Here is a 25371-nt window from a genome sequence, read left to right on the forward strand (position 1 = left end):
ATCTTGATTTGGGCCGTACATGGCTTATTAAATTCAATCTATGCTTGATAAAATCCAATAATTGAAAGAATCTCAGTGAAAAATTTATTCTGACGTATAATATTGTTGGTGTGTATGTATTTATGCATATGTATCTATATAGATATATACTATATAGATAGATATATCTATATTGATAGATATATCTATCTATATAGATAGATATATCTATCTATATAGTATATATCTATCTATATAGTATATATCTATATAGTATATATCTATATAGTATATCTAGATAGTATATATATCTATCGTTCAATCCAAATCAGTTGAGGCTTATGAGTTTGCTCGTTGACATAGATTTTAGCTTAATCTGAGTAAAAAGTGGATTTGATTTTTTAGTGGTTGTTGATCTTCAAGTCAAATTAACGACCCCATTCACTTTGACATTCAATGCTAAATAAATAAGGGGCATTTACATACATACCACCCAATTCCTATGTATTTACATAGCTAACACCTAAACTTTACTATTTTTCATTTATAGCACCCAAATCTTTCATATTCAGAAATATCATAATTTTAACTTTTTAAAACTGAAATACACCTTTTCATGCATGGGTAAGGTGGCATATATGTAAAAATTGAAGTTTAGATGTTATGTATGTAAATACATAAGAATTGAGTGGTATACATGTAAATCTTCTTATAAAGAAATTTCATATTAGGCGGGAGTGTTTTATTATACATATCTCAACATATAAGCAGGCCAAAGATACTACTACAATAGAAGGACAAATGCAACACAGTGGGAGAAGCCAAGTGCAATAAATGGGTCTATACCACAGAATGCTGATCCCATATCTGCTGGAAATCAAACAACTGGAAATGGTGATCCAGCTCAAAGTTATCCAAGATGCATGGGATGTGGTGGATGGGGGCTTGACCTAGTCATGACATGGGGTTATTGCAATCACTGCACAAGGTATATTGAAGAATATCACATCCTAATGCATAAAGAAAATAATACTTCTTCTAATTAATTTACAAATAACTGCATTATTTTATATCGATTGTCTGTCTGTTTTTGTCTATTATTTGTTTCTTTCTAAGATCTTTTAGATGTACTTTATGAGAAAATTATCAAAATGGATCTTTAACTCTTTGCAGGGCGGCATTTTAGTCCCCGAGTTTATAGAAAGTGTCAATTAATTCCCTAGACTCTTTTAACATATGTTAAAATAGTCCTTACAATGAGAGATGGATGACTAATTTTGATTTTTTATAAACTCTAGACTAAAATGACCTCATGTAAATAGTCAAGGGACGATTTTATCACTTTACTCTATACTTAATTTATGTTAATTTAACATGGAAAGTGCAAAAAAATTCTCCTGACTATTCACATGGGATTATTTTAGTCTCATTGTCTATAGAAATGCCAAATTAGCCCCCAAAATCTTTTAATATGGTCCGAAATACCCTCATGCGAGATTATTTTAGCCTTCATTAAAATAGTCTGAGACTAAATTGACACTTTATAGACTCTAGGACTAAAATGACACCCCAAAAGAAAATCAATGGATCTTTTTGGCACTTTTCTCTTAATTTAGCTTTTGAAAGAGCTTATACTCATGTATATGGAGAGCTTTTTATCATGTATATAGAGTTTCCACCCTTCCTTTGTATACGTCAAAGCATTGTTTGATGCTTATCCAGGGTTCTCAATCTTCCTTATCAACAATATGCTATTTCAAATATGAATTCTTTGGAGCAGAGTAATGGTACGGCAACACCTGCAATGGCTGCTTCTAAACAACGGTATGCTGCATCCTTCTACACTTTCATGTTTATATCCAAGTAGCTTTTTGGGTTTAGAGAATGTTTTAATTAACAGATGTGCACTTTTCGAATCTTAGGATGGAGATGTAATTTTCAGTTTTGATTGTATTTCTTTGCATTCCACAGAACACCAGCATACTTTTTCAATCGAGGGGTTGAAATGTTATTTTCAATTTGAGCATAATGCACACATTTCTTTTCTTTCTGGATGACTACCAATTTTGGATGTGCAGGACAAGTTCAAAACCACCATTTGGCAAAGGTAGCAAAAAAGATTATAAAAAACGTGCCTACAAAGAGGATGATGTGTTGGACCCCATGGATCCTAGCTCTTATTCAGACGCTCCACGTGGTGGCTGGTATATTTTATGTTTGAGGCATTTACATTTATAGCATAGAACTCTAATGTATTTACATATCTCACATCTAAACTTTCATATTTACATGCATAGCACTCAAATCTTTAATAAACACAAAAAGTAGCACTATTACTACTTTCTTAAAGTGAAATACACATTTTCATGCATAGGTTTAAAGCACCAAACTGCTATGCATGTAAATATAAAAGTTTAGGTGAGATATATAAATACATAAGAATTGTGTGCTAGGTATGTAAATTTCCCTTTTATGTTTTTGCTTATGGAATTAAACCAGTTATGATGTTTACTCTTCCGTATTTCTGATTATACTTGAATAAGATTAGTTCATGTCATCATCATTTGAGATCAATATATTTCATCATATGATAGTTTCTCTCAACGGATTTCTTTCTTATTATATATTTGTTTAAATGAAGCCAGAAATTGTTATGGCTAAATTTTTTTTGCGTACAGTGCCTTTATTTTTTACTTGTGTAGTTTTTCCAAAGCTTGTTTGGATGTTAGCAATGTCTATCAACAATATGTAAGTGGCTAGTTGGATAGAGTTACTTATCCTCATGTAATTCCCTATCAGTCATAAATTGTAAATGGCTAATGTTTAAAATAGCTAAAATTCATTGCTTGAAAGGAAGAAAATATCTAAATGCTGGTTTTTAGAATTGCCCCATCCTTCTAAATTTACGATGGCCTAGATCTCTTTTTCTTGCATACTTTAGCATCTTTGTCATTTCTATGTTTGCCCCAGCAGAATTAATATTAATACCATATGGTAATTATATTACATTATTTGAAGACGATGAGCATAATGAACTGAAGATCTTAAATGAAATCTTAATTGCTTTGCAATTTTTCTTACTCAACTTTTATTTGCAAAGAAATGACCAAGGGTACGTTTGGAAGGCGCTTTGCCTGCTTTTCGGTTTGAAAAGCAGTTCATGTGTCATTTGGGAGAGCTCTTTTTGCCTGTTTTCGGCTCCACACGCCGTCGGAATGGCAAAATGGCGAACGAAGGGTACTGTCTTTGTTCCACGGTCTGGTTGCGAAAGTACTAACCTACCCCTTTACAATTCGCTAAATGACCCTCTATTTCCCTGATAATACCCTTCGTTCGACCCCTTTTCCCACCATTCGTCTTTGGTTTTAGGGCAACAGTGCGGTTTTTTGTCCCCTTCTCTCCTCCGTTCGTCTTTGCTGTTGTTGTCTCTCATTGCCTCTCTATGTATGTAGTATTATTCTCCTTCCTTTCTCGATTCTCTTTTGTGGTGGTGATTTGATGCTTTCTGTTTTACCTTTTTGTTTTCTTTGTTGATCTTCTCGATTCACCTATTGGTGATTTGGTACTTGAGGTGGTATGTTGCTCGTTTTGAGGTGATGTATTTCTTGAGGTGGTTTGGTGCTTGAGGTGCTATATTGAATACCATAAATTTTTCTCTTTGTTTGTGGTTTGGTGCTTGAGATGGCACGGATGGGGCTTCTTGGTTGTTCTCTGTGGTGGTGCTATGTTGTTTTTCATTTTACCCATTTGTTTTCTCTATTGAGCTTTTCAGTTTTTCTTTTTGTTGGTGATTTGGTGTTTGAGGTGGTGCCGATTGGTTTTCCTCTCTATTATGTGGTGGTGGTGGTTTGGTGCTTGTCTCATAAAATTGAAGAAGTTGTGCTCTTGTGCTTTTCGGTTTTTCTCTCTGTGGTGGTTTGGTTCTTGCCGTTTGAAGTATTTGATTGTCATTGGGCCTTTATTTTGCATTTAAAGGGAAATTTACATGCACGTCACACTATTCTTATGCTTGTAAATTCATCTACACGGACTCTCTGCCCTCCTTCATTGTTTGCCCATTGATGATGTTATATTTCTCATTTTTATTTCTTACAGATATTCTTCATATAGAATTATGATGTTCATGTTGATTATTTGTTACACCCACTCTTCCTTGTTGCATTTTTTTTTATCAAGATATGATATGTATGAAAGTCTATGGAATTACATGAGTTCTTTTGTATGGTTTGAATTATAGTGAAGTTGACAAAAAGATTTTATATGTTCAGATGACCATTATCATTTTTCATGGTTCTGAGTTTTGATCTTAAATTATATTTATTGATAATTTAATATTTGTGTATGAGATTGATCATTGATTCAAAAAGTAACCTCTTTTGTTTCAATATTAGTTCATGAATTAAACATTTTTTGTTTTCTGCTTGTTTTGTTACATATACTTGTTTATGAACTCATATAAATTATTGTTTAGAGATTCATGTAAGTGACGATGGTTTGGTTCTTGTTGTTTATGTGATGGTGGCGGTTCGGTGCTTCTCTCTTGAAAATTCAAGAGGTTGTGCTGTTGGGCTTCTTGGTTTTCCTAGCTGTAGTGATTTGGTTTTTACCATTTGAACTAATTGATTGCCACTTGGGCTTTATCTATCTTGCATAAAAAATTTATATATGTGATGTTAAGGGTTTGAGTGTTATATAAGTAAATATTATAGTTTAACTGTTTGATATGTGTATATATATATATATAGAAAGCCCAAAAAGGCTAATATATTAACTAGAAAGGAAAATACCGATACAATGTGTTGAAGGGCCCAAACATGGCACCATGTTCACACCAAAATCACAAGTGGTTCCAAAACTAGAAAATACAGAAAAGTACAGTAGAGACATAAAGAATTAGCCTAAAAATGCTGAAATACAAAGTATCAGGTGGCTAGAGAGCAACCCAATTTGGTTTTGCCTTTGCCTCTGGTTTTAGAGAAGGAACAAGCTAATAAGTTGGTAAGATAATTGCCATTGCAAGTAGTAACCAATGTATCATCCAATATGTTCCCTAGCTGGAGTCGACCTCCATTCTTCTTCTTCCTCCTGGAATAGACCTGTCATTCCTCTTCCGAAAGTTGGAATAGACCTACCATTCCTTTTCTGAAGATCTTGGTCTTACGTGTGCTGGAGATGTGCAGATTGTTGAACATTAGAAGCAACAACATGTTGTCCGGCTGATCTGCTATTGGATCAAAGGAGCACTCTCATGTGTCTTGACATGTAAGGGAGTCTTCTTCATAATAGTGGGTGGTATAAGCACAACTGGATCTGTAGCTGTAGTATGTTGTTCTTCTTCAGGAACTGTGGTGTTCGGAAGAGGATCGGGTTGTATCTTCTCAACAAGGATAATAGGTGGCTGTTCTTTAGCGATATTCGGCCTTAGATAAGGATGCAAACGATAGCAAATAATAGAGCTGTGGCCAAATATACTTCAATGATAGCAATAAGGAGGGTGTGGTTCGATTTCAACCTTTTGCTAAAATCCGTTGTGAGTGGTTCCATTCCACACTTCATCCGTAGTTGGTTGAGGGATACCCTCCCACACCAAGCCACAGAGAGTCTAGTGACAACAAGTGTATGACTATCGACCATGAGAGACTTACCGTAAGCAGTTGCTAAGGAGTAGAGAATTTCCAAATTGAACAGATGTAATTTTAACCCCATAAATTTTATCTGAACTGGAATGATAGGGGACTCCGCCTTTGGGTCGAAACCAGCAGTCTACTTCAGAATTTTCATATAACAGTTGTTGATCTTGATAACTTTCCGAGAAAAGATGCGGGTATAATCAACATCATGAGACAACTTAATCAGTATGTGCTGACAGTCGAGTAAACCAATATTTCAACTGCTCAATAGCTTCATGACCTCAAACTCTTTCCGAATGATCTCCAATTTTAGGTTGACATAAAGAAATTTTCTCACTAGAGAAAAACGCCAAGAGGACGCCAGAGTTCTGGTTTCAACCTCTGTGAGAATAAGAGCAGACTTACCATTTTTTTTCTCCAATTTTTTTATGAATGTGTGATTGCCACCATCTTTAAGAGCATCGTGAAAAGATTGAGGAACATTGCAAGATTTACCTATACGAAAACCAGTCTCTGATTCTGAAAGAGGAGCACGTGTAGGAATCGAGAGGTCGTCTGCAAGTGCAGTAGTATAGGAATGGATAACCATCTCTGCCGAAAAGATTATATCGGACAGAAAGCGAGGAGACGTCATCTGAAAGGAAATGCGAAAACACGGGCAGAGCAGTGCGACAAACACGACCAAGCGAGCAGAGCATCGATAGTGCTCTGTCGCCATACCGCTTGTTTGTTACATATACTACCTAGTCTAAATGTACGCATCACATTTTTAACTATGGATACTACCTAGTCTTAAATCACATATGCCATTGTCGTTTACAGATATTTCCTGATTTTAAAGCACACATCACAGTGTTAACTATGGATACTACCTGGTTTTAGATCACACGTCGCCTTTAATCACAGATACTACCTCATCTTAAAGTATGTAATGATATAATTGGTGATCTTGGATTGTGTTTTTTTTTTGATAAATTGATCCCACTAAGCTCTAATTTGATATGCTGTTTTTTTTTTTTGAATTCTGTTTCAGTTTTTATAATTATTTTATAAATTTCTCAATTATATTCTTTCGTCCAAATGTTTTATCTACATGATATATTAGATGAATAAACAAAAGGAATTATGAATATTAGCTATTTTGGAGAGGGAAGTAAAGATCATATTCTGTGATTTATCCTTGAAAGAGAGAAATTAATAATAGACCAACCGCACACTTTAATATAGAAGGTTACAAAACATTTCCAAAACCTTTCATGAAAAAACAGGAAGATTGTATCAATAAACTCAATTGAAGAACAAATTAAATTAACTGTAAAAAGATTGAAACTTGTGAAAGGAGTTGATGAGAGGGCTACTGGCTAGGTTCGGGCCTTGTTAAGAAAAAAGTAGATGCATCAAAGGGGCGGAGATAAAAAAAATTTCAGTAAGTAGAAAATATTTTATTGAATTGTAATTTTATTAAACTGTGATTTTATTGAACTGTATTTTTATCAATTGTAGTTCCACCTAATGCACAAAAATTTAGATTTTTTGGCATAGACTCTGAGCTTGAGGAAAAACTTGATACTGTGTTTCTCGGTGTTGTGGCTACAACACATGACCCCACCTTCATCCCTTATTTGCTTATTCCACTGAAGTCCTGGAGGAAGCATCATAGGATAGAGAGCAAGGTGAATCAAGTTATTCCAAGCATTATGCACCCTCCAGCCAGAAGCGTAAAAAGAAAATGAAGATTGGGGCGGCACATTTATCTCACCGGATATCACAACTTGTAACTACCTGCACCAGTATCACATCATGTGCTCGCACAACTATCTTAGATGTTGTGAAGCTATTGGACTCTATTATCGAGATATTTGATGATATGCCTTTGTATTTATTCGCTATAAAACTTCTAGAGGATTGAACTATGGGGGATGCTTTTTTCACGCTGGTGTCAAAATGGAGGATTTCTTACCTCCATTTTTTTAGACAATCAGCCTAGCTAGATTGTTTTTTTTGTTACTATTTCAGATTGTGATTTGTATAATTTACATTTTTATGCCGAACAATATGTTGTCTTGTTTATGTGACATTTCAGTTTTTATGGTTTGCACTAGTTGTAGTATTTTAATTATGAGTCATTTCAACATTTACGTCTTATAACATAATTTATTTTTTTATTTATTCTAACATGCATACAATAACCAGATCTACCCATCAGACGAAGAGAAAATTATAGAAATAATGGAACGAGCAACAATTCTAATTACAACAAATATGTCTTAGTAACAGACAAATTTGTGCAAGACATAGTGCGCATCATCATCATTAGGGGGTGACATGTGGGTTGTTTAGCTGCTGGAAGCATATCCAAGTGGAATTCATAGTATGTTTTAGATGTTGAAAACAATTTTTTGTGATTTGCTGGATGAATTGCAAAGCTATAATGGTTTGCATGGATCATCTCGCTTTATATCCAAGGAAGTTCTTGTCGTCACATTATATATTGAAACACAATGAGTCCATTCGTACTGCTTCTGAGCGATTTAGCAGTCCATAAAGTCGATCAACATATATTTCGATATTGTGTGGTATAATTTTCAACCAACATTGTGAAACTCATAGATTATGCATTTTTGCATATACTGAGAGAAATCCATAGCGATACAAGGTACATGTCATTGTTCAAGTTATTAGTATTTTTAATTATTTTTTTAATTAGTATTTTACAATAAAAAATAATGTTTCAACAAAGTTTTTAAATAAGATTGTATTGGAGCAATTGACGACATTACATATCGATGCACTTGTTGGTAACGATGACAAGATTACAATATCGGACGGTGCCGAGCTGCTACACAGAATATCTTAGTAGTTTGTGATTTCAATGTATGCTTTACATTCTTGATGACTGAATGAGAAAGGAGTGTTCATGAATATGCAAAGTTTCAACACGACAATGTGAATACGAATTTCCAATGCATCCACCAGGTTAGTACACATGATCTTATATGAAGCGTTTGATTTAAGGATATGTAGTAAAAATGTTATTATTCAGAAAAATATTATCTCGTTGATTCAGGATATCCATTGCAACGTTGTTTTTTAAAGTGATTCCCTGACAAAAGGTACCACCTTCTTGATTTTGAGCGCAAAAACGAAGTAATTAGAGGGAGGAATGAATTCTTCAAATACTCATCATTACTAAATGTTATCAAGAGAACATTTAATGTATGAAAGTAGAAATGGATCATATTCCAAGATAATGCCAACATTTGTTTTCAAAAAATGTGAAGATAGTTCTTGCAGCAACATCGTTACATAGTTTTATACAGATACATCTATCTTGAGATGATATTAATTTTAGGATATTTGATGATGATCCAACATGCATATCTGTCGAAACATTCAAACATCGGGTCGGGCAATCTTTGCTTGATAAAGGCTTTGGACGAATGACTTCAACACATCCAAAGGGAATGATGTTCATGAGATGATCCATTTAATAGAAGAGATTACAGATGCTTTAGTAAATTTATTGTGTTTTTATGTACCGTTTGTAACATCTTGTAGAATAAAAATTTTAGATCTTTTGAGGATTCATAGATGTCTACATTTTATATTTTTGTAGCATTTTGTCTTGAGAATATGTTGATATCTACTTGCTATGTTTTCTTCTAATTAGGAAACCAAGTATGTTCTTATTATTTTATTGCACATTAAGTTTTTTTTGTCAATTAAAATCATAATTTATTATAGCACAGGAAAAATGAGTTTAAGGTCATAAGTACTTAAAGAACCATGTATTGCTATTGTGGTATGCAGTGTTTATATCACACATCAATAACAGAATGGAGCTATGAGACCAGATTTTATTGTTGTCTTAGGGCACATGAAGATGTAGATATTTTCGTTAGGCTGATGATATAGAAGAGTTTGCTTCGGATAGTGATCAAGTGAGGAGAAATGCTGCAAAAAAAAAAATATTAAGTTTTGATCATCTGAATATAATGGCGACACCATTATAACTTTGCTAGTTATTTTTGTAGTTCTTATTATTGTGGTTATATGCGTGAAAGGATAACTTAAAATTTTTGTATTGGGAAAATTGGATTTCTTAATGTGTTTTTGTATTGCTGGCATGTTTTTGTTATTCTGTTGCAATTATTTTGAAAACTACAGTTATTTAGTAAAATTACATATATAAGGGTAAAATAGTTTTTTTTATAGTCTGTAGCACACCAGATTATCTAAAAAGACTCCCGCTATTCCAAGAAAAGCTTTTTGACAGCACCCGTGAAACTGGTTCTCTGAAAAGCAGCTTCACAACAGCTTTTTCAAAAAACAACAGTCGCTTCAGACACCCTTAATAATGATGATGATAATATTGTTGTTGATAATTTTGTTCTCGTTTTTCATATAGCACAAAAGTTATCATTTAATTTTTTGTTTGTCCACAAACCATATCAGGGCCACAGTAAGTCCCATCATTTTTTTTGTCTGAATGCATGTGGCCATTTTCCTTTCACGTCTTTAACCCTTCGTTACAAAATTTGAATGCCTAGAATTTAAAGTAGCTTAAAGGTATTGGTAATGTAAAAATGTAACAAATAGTATGCATTTAGCTTTAAATTCTACCATTGAACAATAATAGTGGAGGGTGAAAGTTGTTAGAAAAATGGACTTCATGCTTTTATACCCTCTATCTTGGTATTTTTTTTAAAAATTGCTTGAAAAAGCACTAGCAATAACATTTTTATCTATCCTAACTAGGGGTGTAAACAAGCCGAAAAAGAGCAAGCCTTGGCTAAGCTCGTGTTCGGCTTGTTTATTTTTCGAGCTCAAAAAGTGTATTCGTGTTCGACTCGTTTGCTTAACGAGCTGAACACGAGTTGTTCACGAACGAAGAGTCGTTTTGACAACCCTAATCACGCAGCCATAAGATGTTAAGGGTTGAGACAAGATTTAAAAATTATTGTTTATGTTAAAACATGATTTGAATATAATTTAATAATTTTTATTCTATTTTCTTAAATATTACTTTTAATTGAATATAAATCTTTATAGCCTTGTAGTCAATTAAATTTTTTAAAAATACTGATCATCAATGTATATATATATATATATATATATATGGCGTGTCTTCTCCTGCTATCAGCTCTGCTAGGTTTCGACTCATGGCTAACCCTAGCAACTGTTACGACGTTTCATATCACATCCTTGCTGCTTCTTCTCCGGTGTCGTCTTCTCCTCACTGCATCTTCTCCGTCTTCGTCGCCTCGCGTCGTTATTGCTCTTTGTTCTGCGTCTCGCTATTTTGATTTCAACTCCAACAGCTTTGCACGTTCGCGTCTGTGTTGTTTCTGCCTTGTCTGTTTCGACGCCGACAGTTGCAATCTGTTCGCCACTCCCTGCTTTCGAGTTTTTCGGGACTTTGTAGTAGGAGGCGCCGACAGCTTCACTTTCTTTCACACATCGCTGCGATTATATCTAGATTTTCTAGTAGGTCCCTACTCTGATGGCGCTCCCTCCTTCTGAACCTGACAAAGCCTTCTTTGCCCACGTGGTGGGTAATCCTCAGGTGGAGTCGGCGGTTTTCTTCCCCTAAAACTATAAGGATTATCGTGATGGTACAAGTGATTGCCATTTTGTTAAAAAGCCAAGTAGGAAAGGTGGGAAAACATCATTCTTTTTCTCTGACTTAGAAATTTCAACCATGACTGAGAAATTCAAATTCAGTATTATTGGAAAATTTAAGTGGGGGCACCCATCTATGTAAATTATCAGAAAGAGTGTTGATGATCTCAAACTAGTAGACAAGTGTAAAGTGGGACTCATGGGTGGGAGACATGTGTTGATTCAGTTAACCGTGGCTGAAGACTACTCACATATTTTCTCCAAAAAATATCTTAGTATTGCAGGCAAGTCAATGAAGTTACTCGAGTGGTATCCTTATTTTGACCCAAATCATGAAACTTCTACTGTACCGATATGATTTAGTCTACTTGGTCTCAAGCTGCACTTTTTTAATTATCACATTCTCTACTCTATTGGTGTCATACTTGGGGACCCTATGAAGCTAGATCTACCCACTTTCAATCTAACCAGACTTTCTGTGGCCAGAATACTTGTGGAAAGGGATATTTCTTTACCTGATATTATTGAAGTCTGGCTGGGCACAACTCGTAATGGATATTGTCAACAAATCGTCATGGAACACAAACCTTGTTGTACCCATTATAAGATGTTTGGGCATACCCTTGATAAATGTCACAAGCTTCATCCTAATTTAAAACTTAAAGTTCAAGCCAATAAGGAGGGGTCTAATCCCAGTGCTCAAGACATATCTGCTCCACCTGGGGAGAAAACTGTCACAAAATAGGATTTGGTGATTGATCTAATTGCTCCTGTGGACCCCCCTTGACAATATTGTTAATGTGATGCTGGATAGCTCTGCTGGGCAACCTTTACCTTCAAATCCTATTGAAAACAATACTGAAGGATCCTTACCTTCAAATGATAGTGTTTGGACTGATAATCAAAATAACCTTGCAACTCTCCTTCTTCAGTAAGTATCCGGTATAGCGGCGACAACTCATACTTCACATATACTACAAACTATTGTGGGTACAACAGTTGACAATCCTTCTGCTACGGCTCTACCACCTCATCTGAATGATCAAACTTCGGATGAGGAATGACAGGTTTACACTTTCAGAAGGAAGAAGAAGAATGAAGATCTACTGAAGATCTACTTGAGCTCTACTTGAGCTAAGGAATTTAATGGATGATACTTTGGTTAATTCTGGTAATGGTACGCACCTCACCGATTTGTTAGCTGACTCCCTAGATAGATGACAGACAGACAAACAAGAGCGCATTTTCTGTCCGGACTCCTGATGTAGCTCTACGTCCGGCGGAGGTTATTCCTGAGTTATTTTTAGGTTATTTCTGGGTTATTTTCAATAATCCCGAAATAACCCAGAAATAACCTAAAAATAAAGACCAAAGGTTATTTCTGGGTTATTTCGGGATTATTGAAAATAACCCAGAAATAACCTGAAAATAACTCAAGAATAACTTCCGCCGCACCTAGAGCTACGTCGGGAGTCCGCACAGAAAAATTAGGTGATGGATGGAGGGGTGGATGGATGGATTGATCGATGGATTGATCGATCGATGGATGGATCGATGGATGGATGGATGGATAGAGCGATGGATGGATGGATGGATCGGATTGATCGATCGATGGATGGATCGATCGATGGATGGATAGAGCGATGGATGGATGGATGGATCGATAGATCGCTAGATCGATAGATAGATAGATCGATTCGATTGATAGATTGATAGATAGATTGATTAATTGATTGATTGATAGATAGATAGATTGATTGATTGAAGGATCTGCAACATCCCACCTCAGAAAACATTTCTATCTGCAAGCTTGAAGGAAAATTTTAAGACCCATGGAAAATCTTCCTAGGTTGTTGGTTTGCGAATTTTTCTAGTTGCTAATAATTGTTGAACTTTTTAATTGATTTGGCCGATTGGCCTACGTCCGCTATAAGACAGGGAGGCAAGATATTCACGGAGAAAAAAAGAGAGGAATTACAATAGTAATTATTGCATCTCTCTTAACTTCTGTCTTTTCTATTACATCTCTCTTTACTTCTGTCTTTTCTACTACAAAATTTCCTGACGTATAAATTTTTAGTCTTGAGTTTGTAACTTGAGTTCTTTTTTTTTGCCCTTCTTGAATTCTAAAGATAGGGTATTTATAGATGTTGGGACATGGTACATCTTAAGTGCTTAAATTGAGTGACTATGGTTGTCGCATTGTCCAACTTAGAAAGTCCTTTGAGGGGTTTGAGGAAGGATTGAGGTGAGTCATCCCAATCAAAGATAGGAAGCTAGTGAAACACATTCTCAAGAAACTTGCCATTAGATCCCAAACTTCCTAATGCATGCTACGATGTATATCTTGCAAATATGAGAATCAAAATCCACGCATATAAATGATGATGATTATTATTATTATTAAAAACATTGCTTAAACAGGAACAATTCTGCCTTAATTTATCATCCTTGCACCTTTTTAGTATGTTTTAATGCTTTCTTAACCGTGCCCTGGTCTTGTAGGGTTGTTGGTTTAAAAGGAGTACAACCACGTGCAGCAGACACCACGGCGACTGTAAGTATTTTCTTACGTTAGAAAGCTTACTTATTTTTCTCATACAAATGGTGTTTTATCTTTTCTTTAAAACTATGATTTTCAAATAAACTTATTTGCAGTTCTCATTGGTTTATGAGAAATTTCAGTATTCAGTTTGGTGATTGCTGATAACCTTTGTCATCATCAATAAGATCTATCCAAACTATATGAGTCGGCTTTATGAATTCCCGTTCTCTATTCATTCCCATTAAATGATACTTTTAATACGAAATCAATTCGTTGCACATATTTTTGCATAAGTATTATCTGTGCTACTTTTTGTTTATTCCTTTTCCTTTTTAATCCTTAGTACATTCTCTATCATTCATTGTACATCTTCAAACCATTGTTGTTAAAGATGAGCGTTACACTTGCTTAGGACTTTGAATGAGGCAGGCCAGACAACGTAGGTGAGCATCTTGACTTAAGATGATAAGCAGTGAGGCAAGTGCCCTGCTTGTTTCCGAAATTTAAGTGCTAATATTTAAAACACCGAAGATGGCTTATGTTGAAAATGTAGGGCTATAGAAAGTGCACTAAAAGTTGGAGAAATAGGAATGCAATATGGAAACAAGTTTGATCAAATGCAGTCAAAGGTATAATTAAAAAATTATAAATCTAAGATGGAAAAGTGAACATAGACAATGTTGAAGGAGGAAGTAGTAGTGGAAATTAAATTAGCTTTAAGTTATATATGCTAAAGATGTGCGCAATTGAATTGTTTATCTGCTTTGAACATGTATTTAATAAGTTGGTGGAATTTGAAAAGAAGTTAATTTTTAAAATTAGGCTTCTAAGGTACAAAAATTAGAACTTTTAGTTGAGCTAAGTCTAACGTGGGATAAGATAGTTCCATTGAAAGTATTGTTATGATGTCGAGTGTCTAGAAATAGTTTCTACACTTGTTGGGAGACTTGGTAGTGGAGTGAAGAGGCATAAATTGTATTTATGAAACTAAAATGTTCTTTTAAATACTGATAAAAATTAAATAATATTGGGACTTATATTGATAATAAGGAAGCTAAAAATTTTGTGATGCAAAACCTCCAACGTTTATAATTTATAGGCATGGCATCAAGGAAGAGTAAGAGTTATATAGAATAGGCAAAACATGGATTAAGATATCTAAAGGTTTCAATTAAATACATCAAAGTTGAAGAGAATAAAATTTTGGTTAAAGCTAAAGATATTAAAGAAAGATAGAATTGCTTTGAAAAATAATTAAATGTAAGTTTTAAGTAAACATTTAATTTGGAAGACCATAATGAATAAAATATTGAGCTATATTATTGATTGATAAAAAAATGTCAAAATAGTTTTAGTTTTAAATATGATCGGTAAAGATAAAATTTTAGGACCGTTTGAGACACTTATTAAGAATTGAAGAGTTATAGGGAATTCTTTGACAGTTTGACCCACAAAGCTTTTTAATAAATTTAGAATAATGGGAGGATGACAAATAACTAGAGAAATAACATTTTGGTATCAATATTTATTCAAAAGTATGTTATTTATGGAGAAATTAATTTTTGAGTCATATCATGAATTTATAGGAGAGTATTGAAACATAAAGTATAATAGTTTCAAAGAATCAATTTAGCTTTTAAAAGTGCTATTTGTGTCATGATAAGTAGTGTATATATATAGTTTCAAGAAATAATTTATTTAATTTTTAGTATACTTTAGAAGGAATATGATCGAATATCTCTAAAATTTATTTGATATGCATTAAAAAAGATATTTTCTAAATTTTGTTTGGTATGCGTTAAGAAAGAAATGTGTGCCAAATAATTATTGAATATATTTAAAATGGATATGTTTCAGCACCAATTAATATCAAAAGTTTTGAAGTGATTAAAGAGTTTCTAACATTATATGATTACATCAATGGTCAATATTGAGTTCATATATTTTTATATTGATTATAGTGATACTTGTAAATGATAATCATAGTGAATGTCTTGGTGTGTATATGTACATATATCTTTATGTGATATAGTTTTAATGACGAGTCATGCGCTAAAATATCTAAAATTTAAGTACATGGAGAAACTATTTAAAAGATAGATAAAATTATGCGAAGCATTTTTAATCGATGTGATTTTGATAATTATCCGATAATATTGTTTGAAGATATAATTTTTATGGTGTGATATGTTAAGTTCATTGGATCTATCCTATAGAAAGTTTTGGACATAAATAAGCCTATTACTTATAGCTTTAAGATTGGGTAGCTAATGGAAGTTTCTTAGAAGTATTACACAAAATGAAAATATCTTTGATATTTAATCAAAATTATAATATGGTCAATATTATTGTATGGATTGAAATGTTAAGTTATTAAAAAAATATCGATTCTTGGGTTGAACGTGGCAAAAAGGAGAATGTTAAAATGGATGTGTGGCAATTTTATGAAGGATAAATTAACAAATAATTATATTAGAAGAGTGATTTGTGTGTCATTTGTATGAAATAGACTAGATATTTTTCGACATTTACATTGAATGATAGAAAATGCATCATTTGAAGGTTTGATAAAATTCGTATTGAAAGATTAAGAAGAAAGTTAGTCTTTAGATACTAGGGATAGAAGTTGTCTAAGATAATTTGAGAAGGGTTGATTTAATACCTCAGGTAGCTTAATTTATGATAAATAAAGATTCATGAAGCTGACCTCAAATAATTGGAGTAAGGCAAATGATGATGACATTGTATAGAAGGCAGATTAGTTATTATTGTTTTGATGGGTTGGCTGCGCTTATCTTTTGAGTACCAAAGCTTTCTTGGGTACATGGTAAACCATAGTGGCTTTTCCGTTCGATTAGTGAATTCCTTATACGTTTATATTATTAGTGAAATTTTCTTACATATGTATTACTGATCCTCAAGGTTTTTAGTTCGACTTCATAGTGTACTTATTCTTTTGGTCTAAATAATTTTCTTTTGCATTTAAAGGGAATTGCAATCTTCTTTGTAACTTAATTCATATGTAGGCTTGTTTAACTGGGCCTTTTATCTCTTGGCCGTGCTTATTCCGAATATTAATTCTTACATCTTAATGGTTTCTCTTCTTCGAGGGGCATTATCTATATTCATTAAATAAGAGGAAAAGCAATACTATGCCTTTATTTTGCTGTGAAAAGTATTTGCACCTCCTACCTAGTCCCATTCTTTTATAAATATAAAATTATTAATATGCTTCCAACTTCTAAATTAAGTGGCTTTATGTGACTATCAGAGCCTTTAATGTGCCAAAATTTATCGGGATTGAATCCTGAATTTCTATTTTTGATAGCCTAGATCATTAACTCTAGTTTTATATATAGGTTTTCGGTTTTAGTCTTACGTAAATATACACATATACACGCATAGATAAATATACATATATATACATACATATATATACATACATATATATACATACATATATATACATACATATATATACATACATATATATACATACATATATATACATACATATATATACATACATATATATACATACATATATATACATACATATATATATATATATGTATATATATATATATCCTTTTCCACAAGTATTCTGGCCACCGAGGGTCTGGTTAGATTGAATGTAGGCAGATCTAGTTTCAAAGGATCCCCAAGGATGACCCCAATAGAGTAGAGAACCAGATGGTGAAAAAAATACAGCTTGAGACCAGGAAAACTAAACCATACCGGTACAGTGGGAGTTTCATGATTTGGGTTGAAATTAAGAGACCAGTTGAGTAACTTTATTGATTTGCCTTCGATATAAGATATTTCTTGAAGAAAACTCAGGTGTAGTCTTCAACCACTGTTAGTAGGATCAACATATGTCTCCTATCAACGAGTCTCACTTTCCACTTGCCTACTAGCTTAAGATCATCGACACTAACCTCCATAAGAGGGTGTCCCCACTGAAATTTTCTAATAAGAGCAAACTTGAATTTTTTCGTCAGAGAAGAAATTTCTGATTCAGAAAAAAAAATTGTTTATTTTCCACCCTTTCTACTTCCCTTTTTAATAAATGGACAACCATTTGTACATTCACGAGATACCTTATAACTTGAGGGGAATCCCACTGTGAACTTCACTTGAGGGTTACCAACTACGTGGGCAAATGAGACTTTGTCCGACTCAACCAAACAAGGAGGCGCCATCAAAGCAAGGAGAGCTGTCGGCGTTAAGCTACAACGAAGTTGCTGCGGCAAGAAAACAGTGAGAAGCTTCACGAAAATGGGTTGACGAGCGGCTCTGTCGCAGACGCCGGAGGCAGAGCTGAGCAGAAGACGTGACGCCGAATTGGGGTCGAGCAGCTTTGTCGGAGACCGAAGCGGGAAGCAGATGTCGAGCGGTTGGACTCGTTGAGTAGATGTGAACGTCTTCGAGACGCAGACGAATGCCGACGAAAACGGGCGCGAGCTGACGAAGCAGAAAGGAGAGGAAGCTTCGAGCGATAGAATTAATGACAATCGCCATTCGAAACATTTGAAACCCTAGCAGAGCAGTCGTCCGCCATTTTCACTTTACACATGTATATTACTTTTGGACCTTTTTTGCATGTGTTTGTATACCTTGTGAGTGGATCATTTGCACCCACTCACTAAAATTTATCAATGTTTTTCGACCTTTTTTGCGGTGATTCCTCGTTTTCTCACTTTCTCTTCGTCGAATTTTGCAACGACGTTTACACGTCCTTGCAACTTTCTCGATGACGCTCGCTTGCTGAAATCTTGTTGTTGACGCTTGCTCTCGTCGTCTTTGTAGTCGGCGACACTTGCCCTCGTAGTCGCGGCTCGCGTCGTCTCTACTTGACGACATCTCACCCATAGTCGACGACACTCGCCTTTGTTATCACTCGTTGTCGTCTCCAGTAGCTTAGACGTCTGATTCCCTTAGACGACGACTCTTCCTTCTCGCAATCGTCTTCTGTAGTCGACGATACTTCTCCTTCGCAATCGTCTCCTTCCAGACGATGCGACTGTTTGCTCTCTTGCCCGACAGACACCATCTTGTCGTGGAGATGACATCGACGATTCGTTTCTATGCCACTGCACTTGCCGGCGACTTTCCTATTCCTACTCGTGCTTCTCTTTCAACTTTAGAGACTAGTTTTTGTATTGACAAGTCCTGCAATGTTTTACAATCTTTCCAGAGGCTCTTGAAAGTGGTGGTGATCACACTTTCATTAAAAAGCTTGGTAAAAAAATGAGAAACATGCTATTATTCTCACAGAGGTTGAAACCAGTACTATCACGTCTTCTTGGTGTTTTTCTCTATTGGGGAAATTTCTCTATGGTTTCCCAAAACTTGAGATCATTCGGAAAGATTTTGATGCTATGAAGCTATTGGACAGTTGGAGTATTGGTTTATTTGACGATCGACATATACTTATTCAATTATCTTACGAATCTGATTACACTCACATTTTTTCTCGAAAAGTTATTAAGATCGACAACCTTCATATGAAAATTCTGAAGTGTATTATTGATTTTGATCCAAAAGCGATGTCCCCTATCATTCCTATTTGGATAAAGTTTCTGGGGTTAAAATTACATATGTTCAACTTGGAAATTCTCTACTTCTTAGCAATTGCTTATGATGAGTCTCTCAAGGTTGATAGTCTTACGCTTGTTGTCGTCAGACCCTCTGTGGCTTGTGTTTTAGTTAAGAGAGATATCACTCAACTAGCTCTGGATGAAGTATGTATTGGAACCACTCATAACGGGCATTGACAAAAGGTTGAAATAGAACCACACCCTCTTCATTGCTCTCATTGTAATATATTTGGCCACAGTTCTATTATTTGCTATCGCTTGCATCCCCATCTAAGGTCAGTTATAGCTAAAGATCAGCCACTTACCATCCCTGTTGAGAAGATGCAACTCGAGCCTCTTTCCAACCCAACAGTTCCTGATGAAGAACACCATACTACAGGTACATATCCAATTGTGCTGACCACCCATTGCTATTGAGGAAGAATCACTTATATGCCAAGACACACGAGAGTGCTCCTTTAATCCAAAATCCAATAAAAGATCAGCTGCAATAAAAGATCAGCTGGTACAACAAGTAGTTGCTTCTAATGTTCAACAACCTACACATGTTCGACACACTTTATACCTCGGATGAGGAATGACAGGTCTATTCCAGGAGGAATAAGAAGAATGAATGCCGACTTGAGCTCGAGAACCTATTGGTTGATACATTGGTTATTACTGGAAATGACACTCATTTTACCAATTTATTAGTTGGCTTCTTCTCTGGAACTAGAGGCAGAGACAAGGTAAAATTGAGTCGCTCTCTAGCTACCTGATACTACGCATTTTGACTCTTTTTGGTTTTTTCTTTAGGTCTCTCATGTATTTTTCTGTATTTTCTCGTTTTGGAATCTTTTGTGGTTATCATGTGGGCAAGGTGCCATGCTTGGGCCCTCCCTAACAACCTATTTGTTTCCTTTTTTCTATTTAATATATTAGCCTTTGTGCTATTATTTTTTTTTGAAAGCTCAAAAAGACTAATATATTAAATAGAAAGAAATATACAAATACAAAGTGTGGGAGGGCCCAAGCATGACACTCTATCCACACGAAAACCAGAAATGGTTTCAAAATTAGAAAAAACAGAAAAATACATTAAATACTTAAAAAAAAACTTAAAGTGCCAAAATACATATTATCAGGTGGCTAGAGAGCGTCCCAATTTGATCTTGCCTCTGCCTCTAGTTCTAGAAAATGAACAAACTAATAAGTTGACAAGATGATTGATTGCCATTGTCAGTAGTAACCAATGTATCATCCAATATGTTCCCGCGTTGGAGTCGGTCTCTAGTCTCTATTCTTCTTCTTCCTCCTGAAATAGACCGCCATTCCTCTTTTGAAGAATCAGTCTGATGGCGTGATAGACCTGAAGCAGAAGGAATACCAACCGTATTACCCACAATAGGTTTTAGTACCTGTGAAGTATGAGTTGCCTCTACACCGGATACTTCCTGAAGAAGTTGAGCTACGAGGCTTTCCTGATTATCAGTCTGAAAACTATCATTTGTAGGTAATAGTCCATCAGTATTATTTCCTATGGGGTTTGAAGGTGCCAGCATCACATCACTCGCAGTAACAGTAACATCACTATCATAAGGGGGTTCTCAGGGGCAACAGACACCTCCTGTCTGGTAGTATCATCCCAGATGGAACTAAAATGTTCAGAGCAGTGTGTTTAAACCCATCCTTATTTACTTGAATCTTAGATTTCAAATTTGGATGAAACTTGTGGCATTTATCATGGACATGACCAAACATCTTACAGTGGGTACAATATGGTGACGATTTGTTGCCAATAACCATTATAGGTTATGCCCAGCCAGACTTCGGTAATATTAGGTAAAGTAATATCACTTTCCACAAGTATTCTGACCACCGAGAGTCTGGTTAGGTTGAAAGTAGGCATATTTAGCTTCAGAGGATCCCCAAGGATGAATATAGTAGAGAACTGATGGTGAAAAAAATGCAGCTTGAGACCAGGTAAACTAAATCATGCCGGTATAGTGAGAGTTTCATGATTTGAATCGAAATCAAGAGACCACTTGAGTAACTTCATTGATTTGCCTGCGATAGTAAGATATTTCTTGGAAAAAATTCTGGCGGTCTTCAGCCACTGTCAGTTGGATCAACACATGTCTCCCATCCAGGAGCCGCCCTTTCTACTTGCCTACTAGTTGGATCAACACATGTCTTTAAATCAGGAGACCACTTGAGTAACTTCATTCATTTGCCTGCGATATTAAGATATTTTTTGGAAAAAATTCTGGTGTAGTCATCAGCCACTGTTAGTTGGATCAACACATGTCTCTCATCCATGAGTTCCACTTTCTACTTGCCTAATAGCTTAAGATCATCAATCTTTCTGATAACATCCATAGGAGGGTGTCCCCATTGAAATTTTCTAATGAGAGCAAACTTGAATATTTTCGTCAGGGTAGAAATTTCTGATTCAGAGAAAAAGATTGCTGCTTTTCTATCTTTCCTACTTCCATTCTTAACAAAAGGACAATCATCTGTACCCTCGCAACATTTCTTATAACTTGAGGGAAATACTACAGCGGACTCCACCAAAGGGTTACCCACCACGTGGGCAAAAGAGACTTTGGCCCAGCAAAAGAGACTTTGTTCTGCTCAACCAAAGAAGAAGGAAGCGCTATCAAAATAAGGAGAGCTGTTGAGTAAAGCTACAGCGAAGTTGCTAACAGAAAGAGTTGGGCAGGATGCCAGAAGAAACCAGACTCCACCTAAGGGTTACCCACCACGTGGGCAAAAGAGACTTTGTTCTGCTCAACCAAAGAAGAAGGAAGCGCTATCAAAACAAGGAGAGTTGTTGAGTTAAGCTACAGCGAAGTTGCTGACAGAAAGAGTTGGGCAGGATGCCAGAAGAAACCGTCTGCGGGGCAGGATGCGAGCAAACAGGTGCATCCTTCTTCGAGACGACGTGCGAATCGAAATCGTCTGTCGTGCAGGAAGGCGAATGCGAGCAGAGAGGCGCGTCGTCGGTTTGGAGTCCATGCGCGAACAGTAAGACGTTGTCGTCGTCGTCTTCGGATAAGGCGAACAAAATGACGTCGTTGGCCTGGAGAGATGACTTGCGAGCTTAGACAGAGAAAAGAAGTGAATCTGATAGTTTCAGCGCCGGGAATTGCCATTGGGCGAATCCCTAGCAGAGCCCGCTGCTGACGTCATATATGATTGATTTTGTTCTAGGGAGAGGTTGGTTATTCATCAAAACAAATTATTACAAGATGGTGGCCAACATTTCTACTAAAACCCCCAACACTACAACTCACGCAAGAAATGAAAAGCTTAAGAACCGTTAGCGATAATACAACTCTAGTAACAAAAAAATAACTAACTAAAATCAAATATTAATTCGGATAAAAAGAATATTTATACTGACCCCTTTCAAACGAGAAAGCTCCAACGGAACCTTAATAATAAAATTGAAACATTGGGACTCCAAGCCTTTTCAGCATATTGATTACCTTCACGTTGAATAAACGACCACTGAACCTGCACTAAATTCGTAAGAGCAAAAATTCTTTTTAGTTGAGTAATAAGAATCCATGGGTAATCTCCTCTTGCAATAGTAATTTAAAAAATCATGCAAACTAATTGTTCGTGATTAGAAGTTTTTTGCTTTAAGATTTTGTCGTGGCCAATATTGAAGACATCTATCTCCACAATTTTAAGTAGAGACAGATCTGCAATATGTAAATATGGTAATAATTTTACCTTTTGCTTAATTAATTGTACAATTTTAGTATGTTTTTTTGTCCATAGGTTATGCTGCTTTTTAAATTATTATAAAAAATGATATGTATAACGAGATCTTTATAATAATTTGCTACATAATTGAGCGAACTCAAAAATTTTTGTAATTGAGGAAGATAATAATTTTATTTGAAAATTTAGAAGCTAATTTGATGCTTCTTTCTATTAGAATAATTGCATTCTTGACAATTTTATGTCCGAAAATCCGTATTTCGGTTTGAAATAATTTGATTTTTGGCGCGAAAATTACAATACTATTATTCTTGACAAATTAGTGGAATGTCTGACTCTTTAAAATATTTCTCTAGTGATTTAGATAAAACAAGAACATCATTGATGTAAACTAAAATATAATAAGAATATCAAATAAAGATTTTATTCATTATTTTTTGAAATTCAAGAGCATTTTTTTATCCGAACGACATAACGTTCCATTCATAATGTCCAAGTGGAACAGTAAAAGTCGTTTTATATCTGTCTGACTCAGTGATTTGAATCTGTCAGTATCCAAATTTTAAATCAAATTTAAAAAAGATTATAGCTTAATCGATGTAATAGATCTCTTTTATTCAGTATGGGATGCCGAATTAATTTTAAAACTTAATTTAAAGGTTTATTATTAATTACTAACTTTGGTTTATTTCTTTCATTTTCTGCATTATTCATAACATAAAATGTAGTACAACTTCTAGGTGTGTTAGATTTTCTAATTAAATTTTTATCAAGAAGTTCATTGATTTCTTTTCTATAGATTTGTAAATATTCTTGTTTCATTTGACACGGTCATGCCTTATTCTTAATATTTCTTTCATCGAAATTATCGATGAATGGTAAAAAAAATATAGTGCTTTTTTCTATTAAAAAAAGCAGTTGTATTTTCTCTGCAAATAATGTGTTGTGCTAGATTTTTAACTAATAGAAAATGAGTATTAATGCAAATATTATTTTTGCAACTATTAGCTGAGAAAAAAATTATATTTTATTTCTATTTTACTTCCCGTAGCAGAAGTTAACTGCTGCATGATTTTTTCAAATTATTTATAAGATATTATTTTTTCTTGATTACAATTTATATCTGCATTGCTGTTTATTAAAGTAATGAGATTATGCAAAATATATTCTCTATTAAAATTTAATGTTATGGTTGTAAACCATTTATGCATAATTATTGTGTAAATAATTTAAAAAAGATTGTTTTTGATTATTTTCTTTTACTATTGGTATTTTAGTAAGTATAATATTATGTAATTCTAATCTTAATAGTTGAATATTTATTTTTTCTTGTTTTTTTTGGAAAAATATTTATTTCAGATTTTAAAATATTAAATTCAATTTTAAAGCATTTGTCTTAGTAGGTTTACTTTCAGTACTCAAAATTAAATCTTTATTTAAAGTTTTTTTCATTGAATATTATGAAAAATGAATAATATTAGAAGATGATTCTTCTTTAAACTCAATAATTATTTTTAACATTTTAACTGTTAACAATTTTAACATTTTAACATTTCAAGTCTTTTAACTTTTAATTTGGGATGTAATTTTAAGTATTTCTTCTTTTATTGAAGAAGATAAAGTAAATAAGTCGTTCATTTCGGCTATAAATTTGTAATAGTTGTCTTTATTACACTTGTACTCAGATTTTGATGTGCGTTTATTTTTTTCAAATTCTGATGAATAAGAAAAATTGTCTTCAATTTTTCCTGAATAGTCAGACATCTTTGAATTGTCAGTAGATGAATTTAATATGATTTTGAAAATAAATTATTTAATATTTTCATCGATATTAAGCTCATTTATTTATTTTTTAACTATGCATTTATTTGCGTAGTGGTCAGTTTTGCCACATTTGTTTGATTCATTTATCTTTCTTTTTCTTAGGAGAAATTTTCGGTCTCTTCTCTCAATAATATTTTCAGAGTTTTGCTTATGATATTTTTATTTATGGAAAGATTTTTCTTTTTCATTTTGAAATTTAAGGATATCATTAGCAAATTGTTTACAAAAAGTGCCTAATTGCTTTCTTTCTGTCAACATTTCTTTCTTAATTTTATATCTAAATTTGAGATCTGTACATAAGACCAAGTCTTCTTGTACACAAGTATTCATTAGTTGTCCATATGTTAGATTTTCATATGAAACTTTAATAGTAATATCTTGGAATTGTCTTTTTATCTTGTCGGCAAAAAGATTTGGTAAACCTTAAATTTTGGTTTCCAATACGTGCTATTTGCATCTG

The 25371-nt window shown here is 34.2% G+C and overlaps 1 protein-coding gene across 3 annotated transcripts in view; it reads left to right on the forward strand.

Annotated features, from left to right (window-relative positions):
• Window positions 1-25371, forward strand: part of LOC110037489 — a 75648-nt gene that overhangs the window by 43964 nt on the left and 6313 nt on the right. For all 3 annotated transcript variants that reach the window (XM_020742144.1, XM_020742146.1, XM_020742145.1), the window contains exons 11-14: window positions 751-967; window positions 1702-1803; window positions 2058-2183; window positions 13737-13788. In XM_020742144.1, the coding sequence (XP_020597803.1) occupies window positions 751-967; window positions 1702-1803; window positions 2058-2183; window positions 13737-13788 (497 nt within the window). The remainder of the gene's footprint in view (window positions 1-750; window positions 968-1701; window positions 1804-2057; window positions 2184-13736; window positions 13789-25371) is intronic.

This window comes from Phalaenopsis equestris, unplaced genomic scaffold (assembly GCF_001263595.1).
Source record: "Phalaenopsis equestris unplaced genomic scaffold, ASM126359v1 Scaffold220266, whole genome shotgun sequence".
NCBI classification, from domain to species: domain Eukaryota; kingdom Viridiplantae; phylum Streptophyta; class Magnoliopsida; order Asparagales; family Orchidaceae; genus Phalaenopsis; species Phalaenopsis equestris.